This window comes from Capricornis sumatraensis, chromosome 8 (genome assembly GCF_032405125.1).
Source record: "Capricornis sumatraensis isolate serow.1 chromosome 8, serow.2, whole genome shotgun sequence".
NCBI lineage: Eukaryota > Metazoa > Chordata > Mammalia > Artiodactyla > Bovidae > Capricornis > Capricornis sumatraensis.
The window spans coordinates 93,581,053-93,603,308 of NC_091076.1; the positions used below are offsets into that span (position 1 = coordinate 93,581,053).

At 53.0% G+C, this 22,256-nt stretch overlaps 2 protein-coding genes across 10 annotated transcripts in view; one reads left to right on the top strand and one right to left on the bottom strand.

Annotated features, from left to right (window-relative positions):
- The window catches only part of DHX8 (DEAH-box helicase 8), a 28,576-nt gene extending 25,815 nt beyond the window's left edge, over positions 1 to 2,761 (top strand). The window contains exons 20-23 of the mRNA XM_068977941.1: positions 253 to 381; positions 557 to 753; positions 1,224 to 1,403; positions 2,096 to 2,761. Of these exons, the coding sequence (XP_068834042.1) occupies positions 253 to 381; positions 557 to 753; positions 1,224 to 1,403; positions 2,096 to 2,315 (726 nt within the window). The 3' untranslated portion in view covers positions 2,316 to 2,761. The remainder of the gene's footprint in view (positions 1 to 252; positions 382 to 556; positions 754 to 1,223; positions 1,404 to 2,095) is intronic.
- A 3,532-nt stretch (positions 2,762 to 6,293) lies between these two features.
- Positions 6,294 to 21,494, bottom strand: ETV4 (ETS variant transcription factor 4). 9 transcript variants are annotated; one of them, XM_068977943.1, is made up of 13 exons: positions 21,329 to 21,494; positions 20,691 to 20,833; positions 20,422 to 20,515; positions 20,152 to 20,199; positions 13,136 to 13,189; positions 11,832 to 11,955; positions 11,080 to 11,241; positions 10,427 to 10,695; positions 8,338 to 8,412; positions 8,114 to 8,182; positions 7,800 to 7,972; positions 7,430 to 7,531; positions 6,294 to 6,988 (listed from the first exon to the last, which is right to left on the bottom strand). In XM_068977943.1, exons 1-13 carry the CDS (start codon positions 21,372 to 21,374, stop codon positions 6,764 to 6,766), a joined length of 1,584 nt encoding a protein of 527 aa, XP_068834044.1. In that variant the 5' UTR covers positions 21,375 to 21,494; the 3' UTR covers positions 6,294 to 6,763. The 9 variants fall into 9 exon arrangements, with proteins under 9 accessions (XP_068834044.1, XP_068834046.1, XP_068834045.1 ...); XM_068977945.1 differs by having other exon boundaries at positions 11,080 to 11,223; positions 11,832 to 11,958; XM_068977944.1 differs by having other exon boundaries at positions 8,353 to 8,412; positions 11,832 to 11,958.
- Between the last annotated feature and the right edge of the window lie 762 nt (positions 21,495 to 22,256).

Sequence of the window (22,256 nt, forward strand, 5' to 3'; positions counted from 1 at the left end):
TGTAATTGAGTTTAGCCTTTGAAAAGATGTCTATAAAATTCCCACCTACCCCAACAGTAGTTATAATCTTGGTCATATACATTTTGTTTAAATTTATTTGGGAAATTTAAAAAAAATTTTTTTCCGATAGAGCGAGGCATCCCCCATCATCATGCTTGGGTAAACTTCCTGCGGTCTGTTACCCACTCTGACCCAGGACTCCAGGTGGGTCTTCCCCAGGGTCATAATTGTAGTTTCTTCTTCTCCCTCTAGATGGCAGAGTTCCCTCTGGAGCCAATGCTGTGCAAAATGCTGATCATGTCTGTGCATCTGGGCTGCAGTGAGGAAATGCTGACCATTGTGTCCATGCTGTCTGTGCAGAACGTCTTCTACAGGCCCAAAGTAAGGAGTGCAGGCCTGTGTTCATGTAGGGATCAGGCAGAGTTGGGTAAAGTCAGCCCATTGCCACCCGAGTGCTTAATGTGCACACTTGATTGGGCCATGGAGGGTGTCCCGGCACTGCTGGGTGTTCAGTCAGTAGCTTGGGTGGGAATGAGCTTCTCCCCACTGCTTGCAGGATAAACAAGCCCTTGCAGATCAGAAGAAGGCCAAATTCCACCAGACCGAAGGGGACCACCTCACCCTGCTGGCCGTGTACAACTCTTGGAAGAACAACAAGTTCTCCAACCCATGGTGCTATGAGAACTTTATCCAGGCTCGTTCTCTGCGCCGGGCCCAGGACATTCGCAAGCAGATGTTGGGCATAATGGACAGGTAACACCTGGTGACTTCTCCTGTTCAAGTTGAGTTTCCCTGAATGCTGTGCCGTGTACATGTGTCTCTGCATGTATCTGTGAAGCTGCAGGCACCTGTATTCTTGCTCGGCACAAAAAACTCTTTTCCATCTCTTGTACTCCTTCCCAGGTGAGGATGGGGCTGAGAGTCACTTTAGGAAGTTCCTAAGAGGAAGATGATATATTAGTTGTTGAAAATCCTCTTTGTTTACAGCATCTGTGACATTATTAGTTGGGTTGAATTATAACCCAGGCAAAGTGTCTGGCTCTTGTGGCATCCGTCTTGCCCACTGTGTCGAGCTGGTGCACTTAGGACTGGAAGGAGGGTCCTAGTGCCGACTCCAGGGGCCCCACGAGGTGGGTGTTGGGTACTGTTATTCTGGAACGTAGAACCTCAGAAAGCAGAGTAGTCTCCCATCTTTGTCCTCTCTTAACTTATTCTCCTGCAAGACACAAGCTGGATGTGGTGTCCTGTGGTAAGTCCACAGTCCGAGTGCAGAAGGCCATCTGCAGTGGATTCTTCCGGAACGCTGCCAAAAAAGACCCACAGGAGGGTTACCGGACACTGATTGACCAGCAAGTGGTCTACATCCATCCGTCCAGTGCTCTCTTCAACAGACAGCCCGAATGGTAGGTGGACAGAGAGAACTTGGGAATCAACTGGCCCTTTGTGTTTGTGTCCCCGCTCACACCCAGTACTTCCTAACGTTGCTTATGTTGCTTGAGCAGCAGAAGCCTGAATTAGACACAATATCAGGCCCTTTTGAGAGAAATAAAATCACAGGGGTGTGAGCTAGGAAGGATCTCAGAGATCTAGTGAGGTGATTAAATTTTTATTTTTTCAAATAGTATTTTTAAAAAATTGAAATCTTACCCACCTTAACATAAAACTGATTTAAAACCGCTGTGCCACCATGGTGGTAGAAAAGAGCTGGAGACATAGAGCCTGGCCTGCTTGGCTTTCCCCATTCCCATGCGGCAGCCTCCAGGTCCTCTTCAGGGTCCTGGAGTTCTGTGGAGACAGCCCAGAAAACCACCCTCACACTTCACAGAGCAGGAAACAGGTCCAGAGAAGGAATGTGATTGGCTCTGTGTCACTTAACTCATTGGAACAGGCAGCTTTCTTGTGGTGAGAGGTGTGCAGACACTTCAGTATTGGGGTGTGGCTGTCATAAACAGAGACTCCAGTCTCCTCAGGGTTCAGGTCGGAGAGGTAAGAGGGTCAAGTGCAAGCTCAGCTGAGGCCCGCCAGGGACCATGGTGACTTGACCATGGAGCAGGTCCTATATTGGAGGCTTGAACTCTCTCTCTGGCCCCCTTAGGGTGGTGTATCATGAGCTGGTGCTGACTACGAAGGAGTACATGCGTGAGGTCACCACCATTGACCCCCGGTGGCTTGTGGAGTTTGCACCGGCCTTCTTCAAGGTCTCTGACCCGACCAAGCTAAGCAAGCAGAAGAAGCAGCAACGGCTGGAACCCTTGTACAACCGCTATGAGGAGCCCAATGCCTGGAGAATATCCCGAGCCTTCCGGCGGCGCTGAAAGGCAAGAATCTGTTGGCCCGACCTGCAGCCCTGGGCCAGGGCTCAGCCTCGCTCTTATTGATGAGAAGCTGGTCCTGGGGATACAGCTGTCTGGTGGCTGAATGTCTCAACTGGGCATTTCCTAAACTTGACTCTCCTTCCTTCCTTGGTGGTAAAATAGAAACAGGGGTTTACGCCTGGTGTGATCAGAGCCTCCAGGCCCCACCACCCCAACGTGGGGCCAACAGGGCTCACACCCGACACGAGGTACACACTGCATCATCTCCAAGTAAGGGGAAACTTCTGCAGCTCTCGGATGGGAAAGGGGAGCCCAGAGCGTGTGCTTCGTGGACTCAGTGAGGGCCCTGAGGCCCTGGCTGGTACTCTGTAGAGGAGGGAGCCGTGAAGCTCACCCAAAGTGTTGGCCTCCCCCTCCTTCATACCCCTGTCCAGCCCCTGTCCTTTTGTTTAACCTCCTGCAAATATTTATTTTCATAAGGAAACAAAAATGGTTCTCTGTGGCTGTTGCTTTTAGCTGAAAGGTTAGGCTATTGGCCTGGGCTGAAGGTGGGGAGATTTAGTATCTGAGGCTTTAGTGGAGAGTCCCCTGAAACCAGAGCCTGAGGCTCTTTGGGCTGAAGGGTGATGCACACCCAGACCTCCAGTCTTATCTATCAGCATCAGCACTGGTCCAGAGCTGTGAGGACCGCACCATGATTAACCACATCCACTGCACAGGCATTCTGCTCTGGGAGCCTGAGTGATTACAGATGCTGCATATTGAATACAGAAGGCTCTCCCTGGCTCCCTCTCCGGCCTGCCAAACTCACAACATGCAGTGCGCCCTATTTCCTCTTGAAACACACAAGTAATGACACAACTTTCAGCTTATTTTTGGTTTTATTTTTATACCCCTGATCTCTTCAACAGTTTTCTCTGGTCAAAGCCTTTCTTCCTCCACCCCAAAGTGAAAATCATTGTCACACCTCTCAGAGCCTGTTAGTGCTGCCCAGGACCTGTGCTCTTGGCCACGTGCTTGGTGGTTTCCTCCTAGCATTTGGTTGGGGAATGGCCACCTCCCAGGGCCCTGCTCACATTTCCTGAGAAGCCTCTGGACTTGGAAGACCATCAGGCAGATGCTGCCAGGCCAGGCTGTGGAACTTCCGGGAAGTTGGTCTGGTGGAGAAATCCCTGGCAGATTGGGCACATCCTGTGTTATGGCCCGAACTGCCTCCATTCTCTCTACACTTGAGAGTTCTGAAATGATATAAATACTAGAACTACTCTACAGTGGTACGTTGGACACTGAAGGAGACTATACAGCCTACTAGGATGTGAAGGAATATAGGCTGCTTTTGGGCAGCAGACCAGCCTAAGGATACAATTCAGAAACAACCCAGCAGAGTCTGCTGACGGTATGCCCTGCCCCTTCATTTAGCTGAGTGAGCTGCGAGTCTCAGTGTGCCTCTCAGGAAACCTAGGCCAGCAGCTGAAGTCAGAGGATTTAAAGATCCTTTAAGGCCTTGTTGGGAGACAGAGGAAATTGAAGCAGAAGCAGAGGCTGGCTACCCAGTCTTAATTCCAGGCCAGGTCTGTCTGGTTTAGGAACAGACTCTGGGTTTGGCAGCCCACCTGTCCCAGCTGGGTGACCAACATTGACAGCATTGGCACCTCTTAAGTCATCACCGCCAAGAAAGGAGGTTTGGATTTTAAGCTGAAGTTGGAAAGGGGATGTTTAGCAGGCCAAGGCTGAGAGCGGGTGGTCATCTTTCTGGGTAAGGTGAGCAAAAAGGACCCAAGCTCTGTGGGTCTTCTTGAACATCTCCCCAAAGAGCTGGGGTCACCGTTTCTGCTCTGACGACAAGGCAGGGGTCTGGCCTTTTGACTGTCCGTGACAAACAGCATGTAGGCAGCAGTGCTGAGCCTTCCTCGAGGGAACGGGGCTCCCAGCCAGATGGGCAGGAGGACCCGCCTGCTGCTCCTACACAATGGGGCCCTTGTTTCTCTTCCTTGAAGCAGTATATCCCGAGATTGAGTGACAGCCCGAAGAGGATGTGGGTCTCGTGTAAGGAGCTGGAATCTTCTTGCTGTTTATCCCACCCCTGCAGGAGCCTAGCTCCAGAGTTACCTGCCCCTGCACTTGTGCTGAGTCTGTGCCTGTCTGTGTGTCAGGGAACCGTCCTATGGGCCATGTGTCAGCTCTCCTGTTGGGTCAGGCGCCTTGGTCCAGGGCTTCCCTTCATCCAGTCTAGAGTGTGGTTCGGTTTTGGCAGTCTTTCGTTCAGCCAGAGAATTCTCTCCTGTGGTCGTGGTTGTGGTCTGGTAGTCATCTCCTCAGAGGAGTGCCCTCCACGTGCAAGGATTTGAACAGAGTTGTGAGGAGTGGGTTGTTAGCATTCCAGAGGACAGAGGTCACATGTCTCAGCCTGTGGAGACCTTTCCAGGACCCTGTCTCTCCTCATAATGCACCTACTGAGACCTCAGGGTTTACACTTGACCTTTACACCTCTTCTTACCATGATAGCCTAGGTTTCATGTACAATTACAGGCTTCCCTGGTGGCTCAGACAGTAAAGAATCTGCCAGCAATGCAGGAGACCCAGGTTTGATCCCTGGGTCGGGAAGATCCCCTGGAGGAAATGGCAACCCATTCCAGCATTCTTGCCTTGGGATATCCCATGGACAGAGGACCCTGGAGGGCTATAGTCCATGGAATCACAAAGAGTTGGATGTGACTGAGTGACTAACACTCATGTACAATTATGTATTTGTAAAAACTTGCTTTTTAAAAAATTTTGTCTATTGCTATAAAGTTAGCACAATGTTTTCTGTTTCTGGGCGGAAAAAAATAACATTGCTTTTTTTCTGTGGGTAGTGGTCAAGAGGCATCTCTTCCTGTAGTCTTGGCCTGAGTACTGGACAGGGGCTGTGGATGAAGCATCAGCTGTGGTTAGGCTGGCCCCGCCCCAGCGCAGACGTTTGCTGTGGTTCTGATGTAATTGGATGGAGAGCGCCTGTTTTCACCTGAATCTGGCTCCTACGAAGCTGTTTACACAGGGACTGCCCATCCTGCCCCTCCCTCCTCCACAGGCCCTGTCATATTTCTCATCATACTTCCTTTCTAGATGTCACCACTTTTTCAGCCTTGGCTCCCACCTCCCAACCCTGAAAACGTGGCCTAGGGTTCTGTTCTCCCCCAAGATTTGAGCAAGGAGAGTCCATGCTGTTTCCCTTCCCATTTCCTGCAAAAGTCTGGCATGTTCTTCCTCACTGGCCGGGACGCAGGGCTCGGGGCTGCTCCAGCCTCCCTGTACCCTCTTGCCTGGGTGCTGCCTTTTCCCGCTCCCCTCCATACAAACTGTCCCCACCTTCAGCAAAACAGCGACCTGGAGCCACAGCAGGAGAGGGGACCCACCATTGGGGTTTGTATACATGGGTAGCATGGTCATGGGAGTTTACCTGTGATCACAGAAACCACAGACCAAACCCTGCCTAAGGAAGCCCCAGGAGGGCTTCAAGGCTCTCATCAGTCCCCCTTCCACTAACCTGAACGGGGAGATGGCTGCCCATCAATACATGGGATAGTTCAGACAATCCTCTTGATAATTCCGCAGACAATCCTCTTGATAATTCTGGGAGGGAGAAGTCTGAGCAGCTATCTATCATTGAGCCCATTTTCCAGAGGAAAAAGGTCATTTGTTTTTCCTAAACCCATATGGGAGGTTAAGTGTCAGGGCCAGAGCCTAAACTCTGGTTATATGTCTTTGAAACCCCAGATCCTTCTCCCATGGCAGCAAAGAGGACACAGGAGAACTCACAGGAGAAGCAGGGGCCTTTATTAGGGTCTGGCAGATACAGTGGAGGTGAAACCCCAGGCCTGGGCCTAGGAAAAGGCAGAGGCCACTGGAGCAGAGGCTAGCCCCCCTCCCCACACCTCTACCTGGCAAGCCCTCCCCTACCCCAAGTTCCTCACTCCAGCCTCCCCCTGCCTCTGGGAACACAGAGCACCAAGAACTGCCAAGAAGGACCCTCTAGGGCCACAGCTTGGAGGGAAGCACAGGATCCAGGCGGCCGTCTCCCTACCATGAGAAGTCAGGAAAGCTCAATGTCCCCACCCTCCAACGGGATGAAGTGGGGAAGCTCCTCTGTCCCCCAGAAGAGAACAAACGTGTTCTCTGTAGTGGGGAGAGGGGAGAGGGCTTGACCTCTAAGCAGGACCTACCTAGAAAGAGGCCAGAGGTGAGGCCCCCAACGGAATTTCCCAGACGCTACCTTCACTCTTGAAGTCTCCCCTTTCCCTTCCCATCGGTTCTGGGGAGCAGCTTAGAGTCTGGGCCGGAGTGACTGATGGGCAGAGGAGATCTACTCCAAAGACATCTGTGGGTTTCAGAGTTGGGGTTTCCCTGACACCAAACTCAACTATGTACACAGGCAGCAGCCCCGGCGGCAGGGGAGCAGCTGCAAAGGGCTAGTAAGAGTAGCCACCCTTGGGGCCAAAGGGCTGGGCAGGGCCAGCCAGCTCTGGGAGGTAGGCGGGGCTCTCGTCCAAATGGGACAAAGGGACTGTGTCCTCCTCACTGACCGGCCGGTCAAACTCAGCCTTGAGAGCTGGACGCTGATTGTCCGGGAAGGCCAGAGAGAAGAGGGCCTCGGGCTCGCACACAAACTTGTACACATAACGCTCGCCGGCCACCTGTAGGGGGAGAGGGCTGAGTCAATGTGGGGGTGGAAAAGCAGCCCTTCTTCAGGCCCAGGCCAGATGCATGGGTTCCTCCTGCTGCTTCGCTTAAGATGCCTCCCTTCACAATTCTTTTCCATTACTGCTCATCACTTTTTTGAGAGAGGAAAATCTTAGGGTTGTCCATAATTTCTGGACTTCTCTGACTAGTTCATTATGTGCTCCTTCAAACTTGCTGAGAGATGCTCTCCTACCCTCGGCACCTTTCCACAGCCACTGCCCCAACTCCCGTGTCTTTTTTTTTTTTTTTTTCTTTTTGGCTGCACCTCACAGCATACAGAACTTCCCCAACCAGGGATCAAACCCACCTCCCCTACAGTGGAAGTGCAGAGTCTTAGCCACTGGACCACCAGGGAAGCCCGCACCCACCCTGTCCTTGGACCCTTAACCCCTGACCTTCTGCATGATGCCTTTCTCGTAGTAGTATCGGAGTGAGCGACTCAGTTTGTCGTAATTCATAGCTGGCCGGTTCTTCTGGATACCCCAGAGCCTGGCGACCTGGGGACAGGGGATAGTTGGGGGATGGCCAGGGCAGCTCAGCAGAGGAAATATGGGGGGCAGGTCAGAAAGAGCACTTGAGATTCTTGGAGCACATGCTCAGCTGGCCCTGCAGCTAAGCACCAGCCTGCAGACCCTAGTTTGGCAGGAATTCAGGTTAAATAAAGCAGCAGTGCTGGTGAAGGCACATGTTACCAGTTCCCAGGGTTTCTTATCTCCAGTCCCCAACGCTGTTGGGAGGAGGGGTGGAGACATCTGAGAGGCCCACCTCCTCAGGCTCAATTAGTTTGAACTCCATCCCCCGGCCGGTCCAGGCAATGAAGTGAGCATTTGTCGGGTCATCGAGCAGGGCCACCAGAAACTGCCACAGCTGCAAGGCACCCCGGCGCTGGTAGGGTGGTCCCTCTCGGAAGGCTCCCATCCCTTCCTGCTTGATGTCTCCTGAGGAACATAGGAAACAAGAGGTGGAGGGCTTGTGCCTCTGGTGGCCCAAGCAACCCTGTTCCCTCTCCCCAGGCCCTTTCCCATGAAATGTGATTCCTGGGGGAGGACACAGAGGGCTCGAGCAGTCACTTCTCTGACCTTCAAACTTCTCAGGGACGACACAGACATCATCTGGGAACGGTCGCAGAGGTTTCTCATAGCCGTAGCCTTGAGGAGGAAGTGTGGCGGTCATTCAGATCTGGGGGTTCACTGGTACGAGACCCCAGAGTCCAGAGGGACTCTTGGCCAGGAGCCCCTCCCCCACAGCAGGACTCTCTCCAACTTGGAGGGCTTGGCAGGGGAGGAAGAGGGGGCTGCCTTACCCACGGTTCTGTCACCTGGAGAGGGCCCGGAGAAACCCTCTGTGTGAAGGTACATTGAGGCATACCCAGGGACATCTGGGGGGAGGAGAAAGAAGGGAGATGTTGGAGGCGGCTGGGGTGGGGGCGGCAGTCCCCCACACATTCAAGAACATGCCAGCCTGCCTTCCGGTTCTTTCCCCAGAGGCCCGCCTACCCCCAGGTCCCGGGGGAAGTTCACCCAGAGGGAGTGTCAGGCTCGAAGCCCTCAGCTTGAGGGCTGGGCCAGACGGCCTGGATGGCAGCAGCTGAGGCCGGGCAAAGCTGCTCCACAAGGCCCCGGATTCCAGGAGCAGCTGTTTCCTGTGAGTTTAGAGGGGAGGGGGAGGGTAGAGATGAACCTCCGGGGAAAGGGTTCGGTGTCCCAGGCTAAGATTCCCCTGGAATGGGCTGACGTCCGGTCAGCAGGGCAGGTTCCAGCCGAGTGCGGATGTGAGGGAGGGAGGAAAGGGGTGTGGGGGCAGGGAGAAGAAACACATGTATCTATTTGTGGAAACGGCAGTGGGCACACCCGGCCGGGCCCTGTTTCCAGCTCTGACAGTAAGACAGTCCATTCTATTCCATTCCATTCCACAAGATTGACACCCCACCTGGAGGACGCGGTGGTGCAGCCAGCTTGTCAAGTGCCAGCCCCTTCCTGCCCTACCCCCTTCACTCCCACTTATGAATGAGATGGTGAAACCCGACACCTCCGGGAGGAGGCGGGAGGGTGGGCTCATTCGTGCCTCCATTTTGTGAATGGAATTCCTGACTCCATTCAGAGGAAGCTGAAGGGGGAGGGGCAGGAGTTCAAGGGCATGTAACTGGAGCTCCTCCGGTCTGCCTCCTTTGAAGGTCAGCGGACAACAGCGTCTCCCTGCTACTTCCTCCTCACTGTGGGACAGGGCTCAGGCGTAGGGCCCTGGGCTGGAGGAGAGGGGCTCCCTTCTGGTTCTGATTCAGGCAGCCTGGGGGATTTGGGGCTCATGTCCCTACCCCTAAAAGACTGACACCAGGAAAAGGGAAATTCAAAACACTCTAGGCAGGTCTGAGCCTAATCTAGACTCTGAAATTTATTTTTTTCTAATGCACATGGCAGATAAACTCAAATTTGGAGCTGGTAACAATGTTAATTAACTTGGGACTTCCCTGGTGGCTCAGATTTTAAAGAAACTGCCCACAATGCAGGAGACCTGGGTTCGAACCCACACCTGGGTCCGAAGATCCCCTGAAGGACATGGCAACCCACTCCAGTATTCTTGCCTTGGGAAATCCCATGGACAGAGGAGCCTGGTGGGTTACAATCCATGGGATCACAAAGAGTTGGACACGACTGACACACACGACAGTGTTAACAGGAGACAAGATTTCCTGGGCCTTTCCCTGGCTCCTTGGGCTTTTGAGCAGTCGCTGTTGTTTATGAACACCGTGGCTGAGTGCATCTCATTTGCATCAACAGCCAGGTGGAACTAGAATTTAAAGTAGTTGCTACGTCCAGTCCCCAACTCTGGCCAGGATGGTGGGTTGTTTCAACCAGGAGGCTCAAACAGGATGTGGAAACCGCACCTGAACCCTGCCTTCCAATTGGGAAGTGTGAGCCTGGCTAGTTCAAGTTCATGTTTCTCCTCATTCAAATCCCTTTGTATTTCTTAAGCTTCTGTGGGGACAGAGACCAATGACACGTCGTATTCATCCGTGTCCACCAACTGCACACACTCATGCTCCTGGCCTAGTACTTCTGTCCCAATAGGTATGTAAGCCCCCAAACACCCGTTAAATAGAAATGGGAAGAAATGCCTTAACTTTCCTATCAAGTCACAAGCTATCCGAAGGCAAGGACCTGCACATCTCACTTATCTCTTATCTGAATATAAGTCTGCTGACTGAAAAGGGACAGTTCTTTTTGAATCTAAGAACAGAAGTGGTAGGTGCGTGGGTTGAACATATTAACTAGTAAAAGGATAGGAAGGGGAGACATGTGTTTAACGGCACTGTCCACTCGATCACATGCCACCCCACCCAACAGTCCCCTTGAACAATCCTCCTCCATCCCCTTACCGGGAGCGTCTCTTACCTGAGTCGTAGGAGAAGTCCGTCTGCTCCTGTTTGATCACCACCCCCGCCCCTGGGTACCTGTGCCCACTGACTCCACCCTGGCCCACTGCTGGCTGGCCGGCCTGTTCATACAGGGGGTCAAGGTATTCCTGCTTGAAGCTCTGCTGAGGGTAGGGTGGGCAGGGCTCCGACAGCTGGTGTTGGTAGGGGGCAGGGAGGGGTTCCCGGCCTGCTCCCTGAGAGGGTGTGAAGGTGTGGCAGACATCCAGGGGCTGCTGGAAGATGGAGCTGCATGTGGTTGGATGGAGAAAGAACAGAAGAGAATATTAAAAGTAGTCCTCCAACCTTGAGGGATGGGATGGGGAGGGAGGTGGGAGGGGGGTTCAGGATGGGGGGCACATGTACACTCATCGCTAATTCATGTCAATGTATGGCAAAAACCACTACAATATCGCAAAGTAATTAGCCTCCAATTAAAATAATTAATTAAAAAATAAAAGTAGGCCTCCTTGTGCCTGCTGCTCTCAGAGCTTACAGAGTGTGGGGGGTGGGGGTGAAGGAAGGGGCAGGGAGAGGTCAAAATCCTCACCTTTCCCCATGCCAGGTCTCTTAAGGGCCAGTGAAGAACACTCGAGAAAAACTGGTGAGAAGCAGCTCTCCTCGTCTCCTTACCTGTGCTCCCCGAGGTACCCATGGCCAGGGTGGGGCTGGGAGGCGCTGGAGGATCTCAGGAAATTCCGTTGTTCTGCCCGGGGAAAGGGCTGCAGGGGCGACTGTCCGGGGGCACCAGGGGCAGGGGACTTGATGGCGATTTGTCTAGGGGGGTCATAGGCACTGGAGGTGAGGGGGAGGGAGACAGGGGTGAGGGCAGAGAAGCTGGGCAAGCATCTTTGAACCCTTCATTCCCTGGGAAGTCAGGTCACAGGGATTATGGGAGAAGAGAGGGTGCCAGGGTGCCAGACTCTGCCCCAAATCAACCTTTTTTTCTTTCTTAATCCTAAAGCCAGGTGTAATCTTGAAAACACCTCTCCCCAGCCCACAGCAACTGGGTAGGGTCAGACAGTGGCTTCTCCAGTGGAAATACTCTGCTCTTTTTAATATTTTGGCCACAACGCGAGGCATGTGGGTGGGGGGTCTTAGTTCTCCAACCAGGGATGGAATCTGCACCACCCGCACTGGAAGTGAAACCTTAACCACTGAACCACCAGGGAAGCCCCTGCCCTGGTCTTAATATACATCCCTTGAACCCCTGTTTTTTCATCCTAACTACTCAGGAAATCCTGAGCTATATTACCCTATTACAGGAGCTCAGAAATCCTTTCTATTATCTAATCTGCATCTCAAATGCTGCCACTGCTCACCAGGTGCCCACCCCCAACCCTCCATCCCACCCTTCCTTTCCCCAGGGCATGGCTAGGGCTCACCTGGAATAAAGGCACTGCTCGCCATGGTGATAGGGGAGGGGGGGCTTCCTGCTGCAGGAGAGGGCCGGGTCTGTGCGAGGACTCTGGGGCTCCTTCTTGATCCTGGTGGTGGGGCTGTGGAAAGCTACTGTGGGGGTTGGGGGAGGCAGAGCAAGGCCAGAGAATGTCACAGGAGAGGCAGGAAGAGCTTCTGATGCCTTCTGACATCTGCTTGTGAACCATCAGTTGGATGCTGGTATAGCCTCATCCCCCTTCTCTGGGTCACAATTGTCAGAAGACTCATAGACACTTCTAAGAACAGTCTGGCTATTTATATATTATGTCTAGTTTTATACTTTTGGCTCATGTCCAGTATGGTTCAACATTTAGTGCAACCCCAACCCACCCCCACCCTGCCCAAAACACCTTTGTAGGAGCAAGCACATCCAACCAAAGGCCTGTGGTTTTCCTGACCGTCCTGGAAAATTCCAAGGGAGAGAAATGTTTTCTTATTTGGGGCTATAAAGCATCTTTCTTTTTCTGGTTAAGGTTGGATATTAGCCCACTTGCATGTCAGCTGACTAGCATCATACACACACTCCTAATTATCCATGAAGAACACTGGCCTTTCCTGTGGCCCCTGCTGGATCCGCCAACTCCAGCCACCAGGCTGAGCAGCAAAGCGTTGGTTTCAAGACTGCAAGTGTGAGTCAAAAACCCACAATCGACTGCTCTGTTGTCAATTATTTGTGCTCTGCTTCATCTCATTGGTCAAGGTGGTTGAAAGCTAAGTATCAGACATTAAAGCAGGGTTTCTCAACAGTAGCACCAGTGACATTTGGGCCACATAATTCATTGTCCTGGGGGCTGTCCTGAGCATCAAAGGATGTTAGCAGCCTCCCTGGTTCTATTCATTAGATGCCAACAGCACTCCACCCTCAGCTGTTAACAACCCCAAATGTCAACAGACATTGGTCTCCTGAGGTGCCAATTATCCCTAGTTGTCCAGAAGTAACTTAGAATGGTAGAATTGGCCCCCACTGCACTGGTCCAAGCCCCTCGTTTCAGAAATAAGGAAAGGATCAGAGAGGTGAAGCGTCTGCTCCAAGGTCACACAGCTAGAGTGGGCAAGCCCCAACGTGCACCAAAGTTTTCATCCCAATTACTGCTGAGCCTTTTGAGTCCAAACCCAAGAATGGGGAGCATGCCCTTCACCCTTTTTTCAGAGGACAGAACAAGTTGATCTTCTGTGATCCTCTATCCCTATGACTCATTTCCTGCCCTCCCCTACTCCCCATCCCCTCTACCCAGGGCCCTCTACTCACAGTTTTCCGAATGGAAATCAGGAACAAACTGCTCATCACTGTCCGGTACCTGAGCTGCAGAGAGAGGTCAGAGGTGAGTCTGGGCTGGAGGCCCTGGATGGCAGCCCCTGGCAGACTCCATTATTGCAGCCCTGCAGATTAGCACCAGCCAGAAGGGGCAAACAGTTTTCCTAGGACCGAAAGTAACTCCAACCACGTCCTAGCACCCTCCCTCTCGAGGCTCCCTTAACACCCTGGAGGGAAGGCTGCAGTTCTCAGAACCCGTCTGAGCAGATTCCAGAGTTGTGTCTTAGATGCTTTGTCTTTTTTCCCTCCATTTTTCTCAAGTGAAGATAACCCAGCCCCTCAGAGTTTACAGAGTTCCCTCAAAGCAGCGTCACATCTGGGATAGGCAGGCATGACAAGGAATGAGCGTCTGTGGACTTAGAATCACATGTGAAGATTCTTAATCTGGGCTGGGCCCAGAACTTCCCAGGTGAAAGGTAGAAATCTAGAGCCTGGGAAAGGAGATGGAATAAAAGGAAAAGACTGGTTCAAGGAGGTGATAAGAGTATGACAATGGAAGAGGAGGAGGCTGGGGTCACTGGCAGTCATGGTGCTTTATCCCTTTGATGTGCAACTAGGAGAGAGAAGGGCTTCCTAAACTGGAGTTCTGAGGAGCACTCTCAGGGTGCCAGTGTGGGTGGAGCTGGGTTTGGGGATTAGGCAGGAAAACTAAAACAGCACAACAGCTCATCCGTGGCCCCCAGACTGGATATCCGGGCTCTGATTTCTAGTTCTTATTCTGGCCTCGCCAACTCCTTCAGGTGGGATCCAGCTGAGTACCTCTGCTGACCCGAGAATCTTTGCCCACTTTTTGCCTCTTTCTCAGGAATAAATAGATCACAGCAGGAAGGGAAAGGGTAGACACCTAGAAGGACTTCCTGATAGTCTGGGAAGAGAGTGGCTTGAAAGTAAGGTGATGGTACCCACAAAAACAGGTCTTTCGTCCCCTGTAGGCTGCTCTCAGTGGGCAATGGGAAAGCTCATGGATAAAATGATGGGAGAGTTGGAAATGGCTGGTAAGGGTGAGGGATACAAGGAGATGGCTGAGAACACTGTCACTTGTCCCAGTCTATACAGGACACACCCCAATCTCTATGGCTTCCCTCCTGGGACAAGGCTCCACTGTCTTCCTTGGATTTCAGCCATGACCTCAGATCAGAACTCCCTCCTCCTACTCTCCACATGGCTGTCAGAGGAATCTTTTATAACAGAAATCCAATCACTTCTCTCCCTTGCTTAAAGCATGAACCCCAAACTCTTTGCCCTTGGCCTCCATGGCCCCAAAGGTTCTGGCCCTTACTCGTCTCTCCGACCTGCCTCGCCTTGCCTGTTACCCTCCAGAGCTCTGGTCTCCTTTTGGGTCCTGATCAGCTTGACCCCTCTTCCCCACATCCTGGCCTGTTGTCTTCTCGCCTCTTAAGTCTTAGCTCACTTTGCCCTTTCAGAGGCCTTCTCTGACCACCCACACTGAACTGGTCCCTCCTGGCTCTTGATCACATCCCTGTTTTATTTTTTCCCAAGCACATATGACTTCTTGAAAGTATTCATTTAATTTATGCATAGGTAATTTATGTGTACTTTATCATCCATCTATTCTACAAAGAAGTTAAGCTTGCTGAGGGCAGATGATTTATCTGTCTTTGTCTGACTCCCAAGCACCCCTGAAACAGGGTCCCATTCAGAATAGACACTCAATACATTATTTGTAGACTATATGAATAAACATACAATGACCCCTGTCCTCAGGCCAGTGGGAGTGGGCAACAGGGGCCTGGGAGCAAGAACTAAGGAGATCCTAACCAACCAGCCCTTCCTTCCCCTTGAGGGCCCCCTCTCCACCACCAGGTAAATATTAGAGGCAGGTCCTCCAGGGAAAACACATCTCACAAAGGATGCTTAAGGCTGTGATCAATTGCTTGGCAGGTGGATTCTTTATTAACTTGCTTTAAGACATCAGAGGTGTCAAGTGCTTTAAAATACACATTTATCAAGGAGAGGGATAAGTTGGGAATATAAGATTAACAGATGCACACTATCATTTATAAAATAAACAGCAAGGATTTACTGTGTACCACAGGGAAGTCTATTCAATATCTTGTAATAATCTAGAAGGGGAAAAATGTATATATGTATAACCAAGTCATTTTGCTGTACACCTGAAACCTAACACAATATTATAAAGCAACTATACTTCAATAAGAAACAATGAAATAAAATACACATTTATTTATAGATTGGTGACTTCTTGACAGAGGGAACCCAACGGCTGAAGGGTTTAAGAATCAGGAAACCCCCAGCCCCTAAAGAACTTATGGAAGAAAAATCAGCACAGAACAATTCTGAAGTGATCAAATAGATCAGTAGGGCATGAAATCCCTTGGTAAAAACAAACAAACAAAAAACCAACACAGTACATCTTTTTAGGAGCGCAACTAGGGCACAAAGGCAACCATTCCCAAACTGGCCCCAATCAAGAAGCCTGGGACACTCTTAGAAACAGATTCCCAGGCCCCACCCTTGGAGAGTCATTCCAAAGGCCCAGGGTGGGGGCATCTATCTATCTATTTTTTTTTTTTTTTTTGCCACACTGTGTGGCAGGCATATGGGATCTTAAGTTTCCCAACCAGGGATCAAACCCTCGCCTCCTGTTTTAGAAACTCAGTCAACCACTGGACTACCAGGGAAGTCCCAGGCACCTGTATTTTAACACACGCCCCTGGTAGCCCCTAAGAATAGGCAGGTTTGTAAAACTGGATAAAGGGAAGGATGGAAAACCTCAACTGCCCAGGAGGGTAAGACCCAAGCCCATCCATGCTGTGCCCTTTGGCACAACCATCGGTGAGACCCCCCCAGACGGACAGAATGGGGGTGACAGGAGCAAAATGAACACTATTTCCCTCCCTGCTACCTGGGCAAGAAGGGTCCCCAGGGTGGGAGAGGTCAGCACATGGGGGAGGCTGACGCACTCTGGGCCCCCTCTGGGGCTTCATTAACTGCCAGTTTCCACTGAAGTAATGGGCTGGGGGCATCTCCTGCTGGCGTCACAAGCCAGGTCACATCATGGTAGCGAACCCTGGGGTCATCTTGACTTTCCTCTTGCCTCAGGCCTGAAGGTTTGACCAGAATCCCCAGTTCCCAAGCAGTCCAGGAGACCACCCCCAGCACCCTGGTAATACCTCAAAAGAGGTGGTGCTGTCCTCATCCCAGGCCAGGAGAGATCAGCCAAGGCAAGAATGGGCTGTGGTGTGAACCCTAGTGCCTGCCTGGCCCCTCCCCAGAGTGCCAGCTCCTCCCAGAAGGGCAGGACAGGGCCTCTGTGGCTCAGAGACTGTCAAGGATGGAAACAGGAACACAAAGCCTCGCGTTCCTGGAGAGCAGGAGAATTTCTAATGACCATGTTTGGTCTCAAGTGTCAGCCACTCTTTATATATTTGTTGACTTGGCTGAGCTTAGGCTGCCAAGCCAGTGTGCCAGGGTCTGCCCCCAACTCCATCCTGGCACCAAGGTGGAGTTTATCTGCCTGGGGACATGGCAGAGGATTAAGAAAGGTGCCAAGCCAGCATAATGCCCAGAAAGAGAATTTCAGGGAATATCCCTCCAGTGGGAGGGGAGTCAGTAGAAAAGGGGCTTAGGGGCTTCCCACCTGGGCTCCCGAGAAGAGGTAGGTGCAAACAGCCAAGTAGCGAAGCCCATCCCAAGTAAACCACCCACCTATACAATGTATACTCCATCACCTTCTCCCTCTCTGAGGGTCCAATTACACGGCAGAGGGGCCTCTTAAGGAGCCCCCGTGGAAATGGGGGGAGGCATCCCCCGGAGCTTCTCCTCCATTTTGTCACCACTGGCCTCTCCCTCTTACCCCAGCCCCACCCTGGCAGTATACTGGAAGGAACCAGTTCTCTATCTATGGAGGGGACGTTCGTCCCCAAGAGCCTTCTGGAAGGGGAGGAGACAGAAAGATATAGAAGGAGGCATTGTAGCTAGGGAAGACCAGAGGAGGGAATTAACCCCATCTCTTCTTACAGACAGGCTGAGCCCCAGCGTGCACACGCATGGATTCACACACACCCAACTGCCTTTTACTTCACGGCTTTACACGGGTGAAACACATCCACATGGGATCTCTTTTTGGATTTACAAATACGAACAGGGAAAACCAAAGGACGAGGGGGCTGCAGACCTCAGAGGAAGACTTGGGACTGATGGCTCTTATGCAAAGAGGAGCACAGACCCACCCCTTTTAAGATCTCATAGGAGCTATGGATCCTTCTCTTAGAAATATTCACATTCCTTTGTGTATGTTGCACCCCCAACGATTTTATACACATATCGGAGGACTCAAGGACCCCTACAACCTATCCACAGAGTTTGCGGGAATCCATAGACCCTGTATGGACTCCTGCCTCATACAAAGAACATACATGACCCAGAGTCAACGTTCCTTATCACCAAGAGACCAAAGTCATTGCCCCTGAGGGTTCCAGAGGGCTCCCCACAAACCCGGAAAGGAACCCTTGACCAGAAGCACATCTTTGACAATAACCAGACGCAGCTTGGGCTCAGCCGGTCTGAGCCCGGGGTTTCCCTGCAGTAGCCTGGTTCTTTCTCCAGCAATTCAGCAGATTCCCAGGCACCCCGAAAACAGACACACCTTCTTAGTCTCACATCACTCCACCCCTCTATCCATCTAGGAAACCCCCAACCCAAAGATGTCGGAGCTGCCTCCACAGACCCCCACTCACCCTCGCCCTCTATGTGGCCTGGACACCAGATGCTGAACCCACAACCACCTCCACCAGAATCCAGCCTGGTGTCCCCCTAATTCTTCACAGCCCCACCCACACTTCAAGGACCCACGGCTTCAATACAAATTGGGGCTTTAGGGAGAAATCAAGCTCCGGCCCCCAGTCCTACACACCCCACCACTGGCAAGTTTCCAAAGGAACTAGTCCCTCCCTGCCACCCCAAAGCTCCCTCTGGGCTGCAGGGGTCACTGACCTGGTGGGAAGAGGCAGGAGAGGAGGCTGGGGTGGTGCTGGGATGGTGCAGGGGGACAGGGCCCCGGCAGCTGCATCTGTCTCCGCAGAGAGAGCGAGAAGGAGCAATCGGCCACAGCATCCCCCCCTCAGGCCTGGCCATCCATCGCCAGCTGGGAACCTGAGCTGCTCCCTCAGAAGGAAGGAGAGGGAACCAAGGAGATCCCAGCGCCTCCCCCCCACCCAACCTGAGTCTTGCGATCCCCACCCCCACCTCCCCACCCACTGGATTTAAATGTACAGGGACTTCCAGGGCAGCAGCAGCGTGAAACACACACTGGCTGTCACACTGACACATGCAGATAGACACAAGTACAATTTCTAGATCCCCACAGCCAAGGGGTGGGGCTTCCAAGGTTGACAGAAGATGAGAACATTTTCCTTCCCTTCCCATTCCAAACCCTGCTGCTTCTGAAACGCCAACATGAGCCTACCCCTAGATCACAAGCCCCAGGAGCTGCCCACTTGGGGGAGCCTAGGGACCCTCAGCTGGACAGACAGGAGCCTGGCAAGCCAGACAGAAATCAGGCGTTAGGAAAGGAAGTCTTTGAGAGACCCTGGAAACTGACACCACTGCGTTCTTTTAGCTCCAGCTCAGCTCCGGAACCTTGAGCGGAGGATGGGCAGGATGGGCAGATTGGGCATAGCTCTGCTTGTAATTTACAGCTGGGCACACAGGGCTTGCAGAAGCAGGAAAGACAGCCACAATCTCCCTAGAGCCCCCAGATCTCTCCAGCACCCATGAGGACGTTGAGCCTTGAATTCCAAAATGTCTTGAGTGCTTGCTCCATGCTAGTCATTTTGTTAACGTGTATGTTTAGGGGGATACCACAGCAGTCACAATAGATCTAGTCTGTCTAGTCAGGGGTCTTTCCCTTTTACTCCAGGCTTTTAAAGATGGTTCTAGAGGAGCTGGGTTTGAGTTTTAAGAAGTCATCCAAGAGACACAGGTGGAGGGATGGGGAGAGCTCAAAGAAAAGCCCTTAAAGAAGGGGTTCCTTGTGCTGTGCTTTCTTGGGTTTCAGTGTTACAGTGAAGGGACCCTCAGACGGGAGTATTAACCGTTCCCTCTCAGAGACTGTCTCAACACCAAAAGCCACCTACCTGCAGTCCTGCTAGTGACACCCTTGGGCTCTACCCAAATACACCAAGGGATCCCACTAGGAGACCTCCTAGAACACACCTCCCTATACAGAGGCCCAGCTACTGACCCCACTCCAGCCAGCTCGCAGCTCACCCCCTCCACCATCACTCCCGACTCCTGCCCCCAGCAAACTGGAGGAGCAATTTGCCTAGGGAAGGAGGAGGGAGGATCGGCTGCCATTAGAATTACAATCAAGGCGATTTGGGGGAGAAGCCCTGGGCTGCTTTGCCAAAGTAATGCAAAAAAAGAAAGAAAAAAAGAATTATTTAAACTTTAGTTGTTCTCTGGCTCAGACGGTAAATCGTTTGGCGCTAGGGTTTGGGAAGAAGAGAAACCAAGGGGGTAAAAATGAATGTTTCGGCAATTCCAGAAGACAGGTAACAAACGAATTGCTCCTTCTCTTTTTCCTGTTTCTTACACTCATTCCCCCGCCCCCAAACCCTAACACACACCTCAGCCTGGGGGCTGGTGCCAAACAAACTTTGCAAATGAAAATTTCAACCAGGAAAACGGGCCTGGGGCCAAGTTCCATTCAAATAAGCAAATACCCCACACAAAGGTCTGATTCATCCCCAGGCCTAGTTACACAAGCCTGGCTCTGGGCAGAGAAAATAAATATCAATATAAGTATCCACACAGGGCGCTGGAAAGAGTGGAAAGGCAGGAGACCTGGGGAAGGGGCCTTGCAGAGGCCCTGGAGGCCAGCAAGAGAGGAAGTGAGCTAGGTTGGAATACTAGGGGTAGACAGCATCGGCCACCCCAATAATAGAAAAGGTCACAAAACTACTCACCTTCAGCGAGCCACGTCTCCTGGAAGTGACTTAAATCCTGGAAGAGATCTGAGGGGGTGAATAATGGAATGGAGAAGGTGAGGTGGAGATGGTGGTGGGAGAGTGGGGAACCCTAAGGAGCCCAGTCACCTCCCCCCTTGGGGGTTGGGGGAGAATGAACAGAGTCCCTTGGAGGGCAATTTTTTGGGGGGAAAAGGGCGAGGGTTCCAGGTTCAGCCCTCAGGGTGTGTGAGGTGGGGAGGGTCGCGTTTTGTCTCGCTGTCTCTTTACCTTCGGAGTCGGGGGGCGGCAGGGAGCCCGGGTCCATGAGCTTCCCCTGTGGGACCGTCAGAGCTTCGCGCAAGCTCCCATTTCCGGGCGATTTCTGCGGGGAAGGGGAAGAATGCCCCCGAGTCACCCTGAGGCCGCCTTGTCTGGGGGGCGGGGCTGGGGTCCCGGGGTGACTCAGGGGCGGGCAGCCCTGGACCCCGCTAGGGCCGCGGGGTGGGTTGGGGCGGGTGCAGGGAGGGGGCGGGCGTGGAGGCCGGCGCGGCGCTCACGCTGCAGAAGGTGTAGGGCACTTGCTGGTCCAAGTATCCGCCTTTCATCCTCCGCTCCATCCGGCCGCTCCCTCCGGCCGCACGGCCCGGGCCCCGCGCGGGGGCAGAGACCTGGGGGCGGGGGGGCTGCGTTCGCACACCGTCTGGGGAAGGCAGCGAGGTGGGGGTGGGTAAGGGCGGCGGGGAGGGGCAGTCCCGAGGCTCCGGGTCCGACGGCAAAACTTCTCCGACTCACTCAGGCGATGCGGAGGTTTCCGCCTGCAGAGCTTAGTCCCGCCACACTGCCCTCCCGCCAAAGGAGGTCCCACCTGCTCCTGGGAACCGGGGTCGCCGTTTCAGCTGCTTTCTGCAGCCCTGCTTTGCCCAGACTTGGTTACATAAGACGTGTGTGTGTGTGTGTCTGTGTGTGTCTGTGTCTGTGTGCGCGCGCGCGAGTGTGCGCTCGCGCGCGGAGGAGCAGCAGGCGAGGCGCGCACCATTTCGCACGCCCACAACTCGGGCGCCCCCTCCAACCCTGAATCCCAGCGCCTCCCACCCCCTGCCCTGGAATCTGCAGAGGCGGTGGTGAGAGTGTGGTGAGTGTTGGATGCGAGGCTGGGAATCACAACTCTCCCTCCCTCTCCCTCCCGTAGCCTCACCTGAGGCCCGGGCGTCTGTACTGGAGCCGCGAGGGGTCCCGAGCATCCCCTCCCGGGTTGCACCGAGGGCCGCGGGGCTAGGCCGGAGCTAGGCGGCCCCGGCCCCGGGTCCCTAGCGCACCGGCTTGTTTTCCGGGCGCCGCCGACAGTTGTGAGCCCGGGGGAGCCTCTGATTGGTGCATTTCCTTCGCCTCTGCCTTGGCTTTATCCACCCCCCACCCCGCTCCCTTTGTTTCATTGACTTTTGTGAATGAAACCCCAGGGCCCGGCACGCCCGCCAATCCCGAGACTCGCCCAGCCGAGCCGGGGGGGCGGAGTTTCCCAGCAGCGGGGGCCAATGAGAACTCAGGGGTTGGCTCCCGGTTTCATTCACCGCTTGGGCTCCCATTCATAAAAAAAATAAACTCCTTGCGGCTGGAGTTCATTCATCAAGAGCTGAGAGAAAACCGGGGAAGCCAAGGACCCGACGGCTTCTCTGAGGGACTCGGTGGCCTCCTCTGGCTGGCGTCTGCACACGTCTCTGTGCATCCGCGTGTACGTGGGAGTGTGAATGTATCTGTGTGTGCGCCCTGGGGGGAGGCGAGCGGACTTGCATGCCCAGAGGAACAATAATAACGAGCATTTATGAAGCTCTCTGCTTCCACGTGCTCATTTCATTCCCATAAGCTGGCGAAGGGGTTCTATTGTTTCCATTTTACAGAGACTGAAAATGAAAACTCAGAGAGGGGCGGTGGCTTGGCCACTCGGGGCGTCTGGAGTTTGCAGCCCCCGACCATCTACATTTTCCGGTATAGCCCTTTGAGGCCACAATTAAGTGAATTAAAGTTATGTGACAACTGATACACAGTAGGCGCTCAATAAATGTAAGCTGGCACGGAATCCAGGCTTTTCCTCAAGGGTCTGTTCTCTCAAAGCTGTTCTGTGACCC

What these genes read in the sequence shown, in the direction of transcription:
- ETV4 (XM_068977942.1), bottom strand. Translation starts at nt 21,374, where the DNA reads ATGCTCGGGACCCCTCGCGGCTCCAGTACAGACGCCCGGGCCTCAG. An exon ending in GCCGCCCCCCGACTCCGAAG is followed by an intron (nt 20,200 to 20,421) that starts GTAAAGAGACAG and finishes TCACCCCCTCAG; the next exon opens with ATCTCTTCCAGGATTTAAGT. An exon ending in GGGTACCTCGGGGAGCACAG is followed by an intron (nt 10,696 to 11,079) that starts GTAAGGAGACGA and finishes AACCACATGCAG; the next exon opens with CTCCATCTTCCAGCAGCCCC.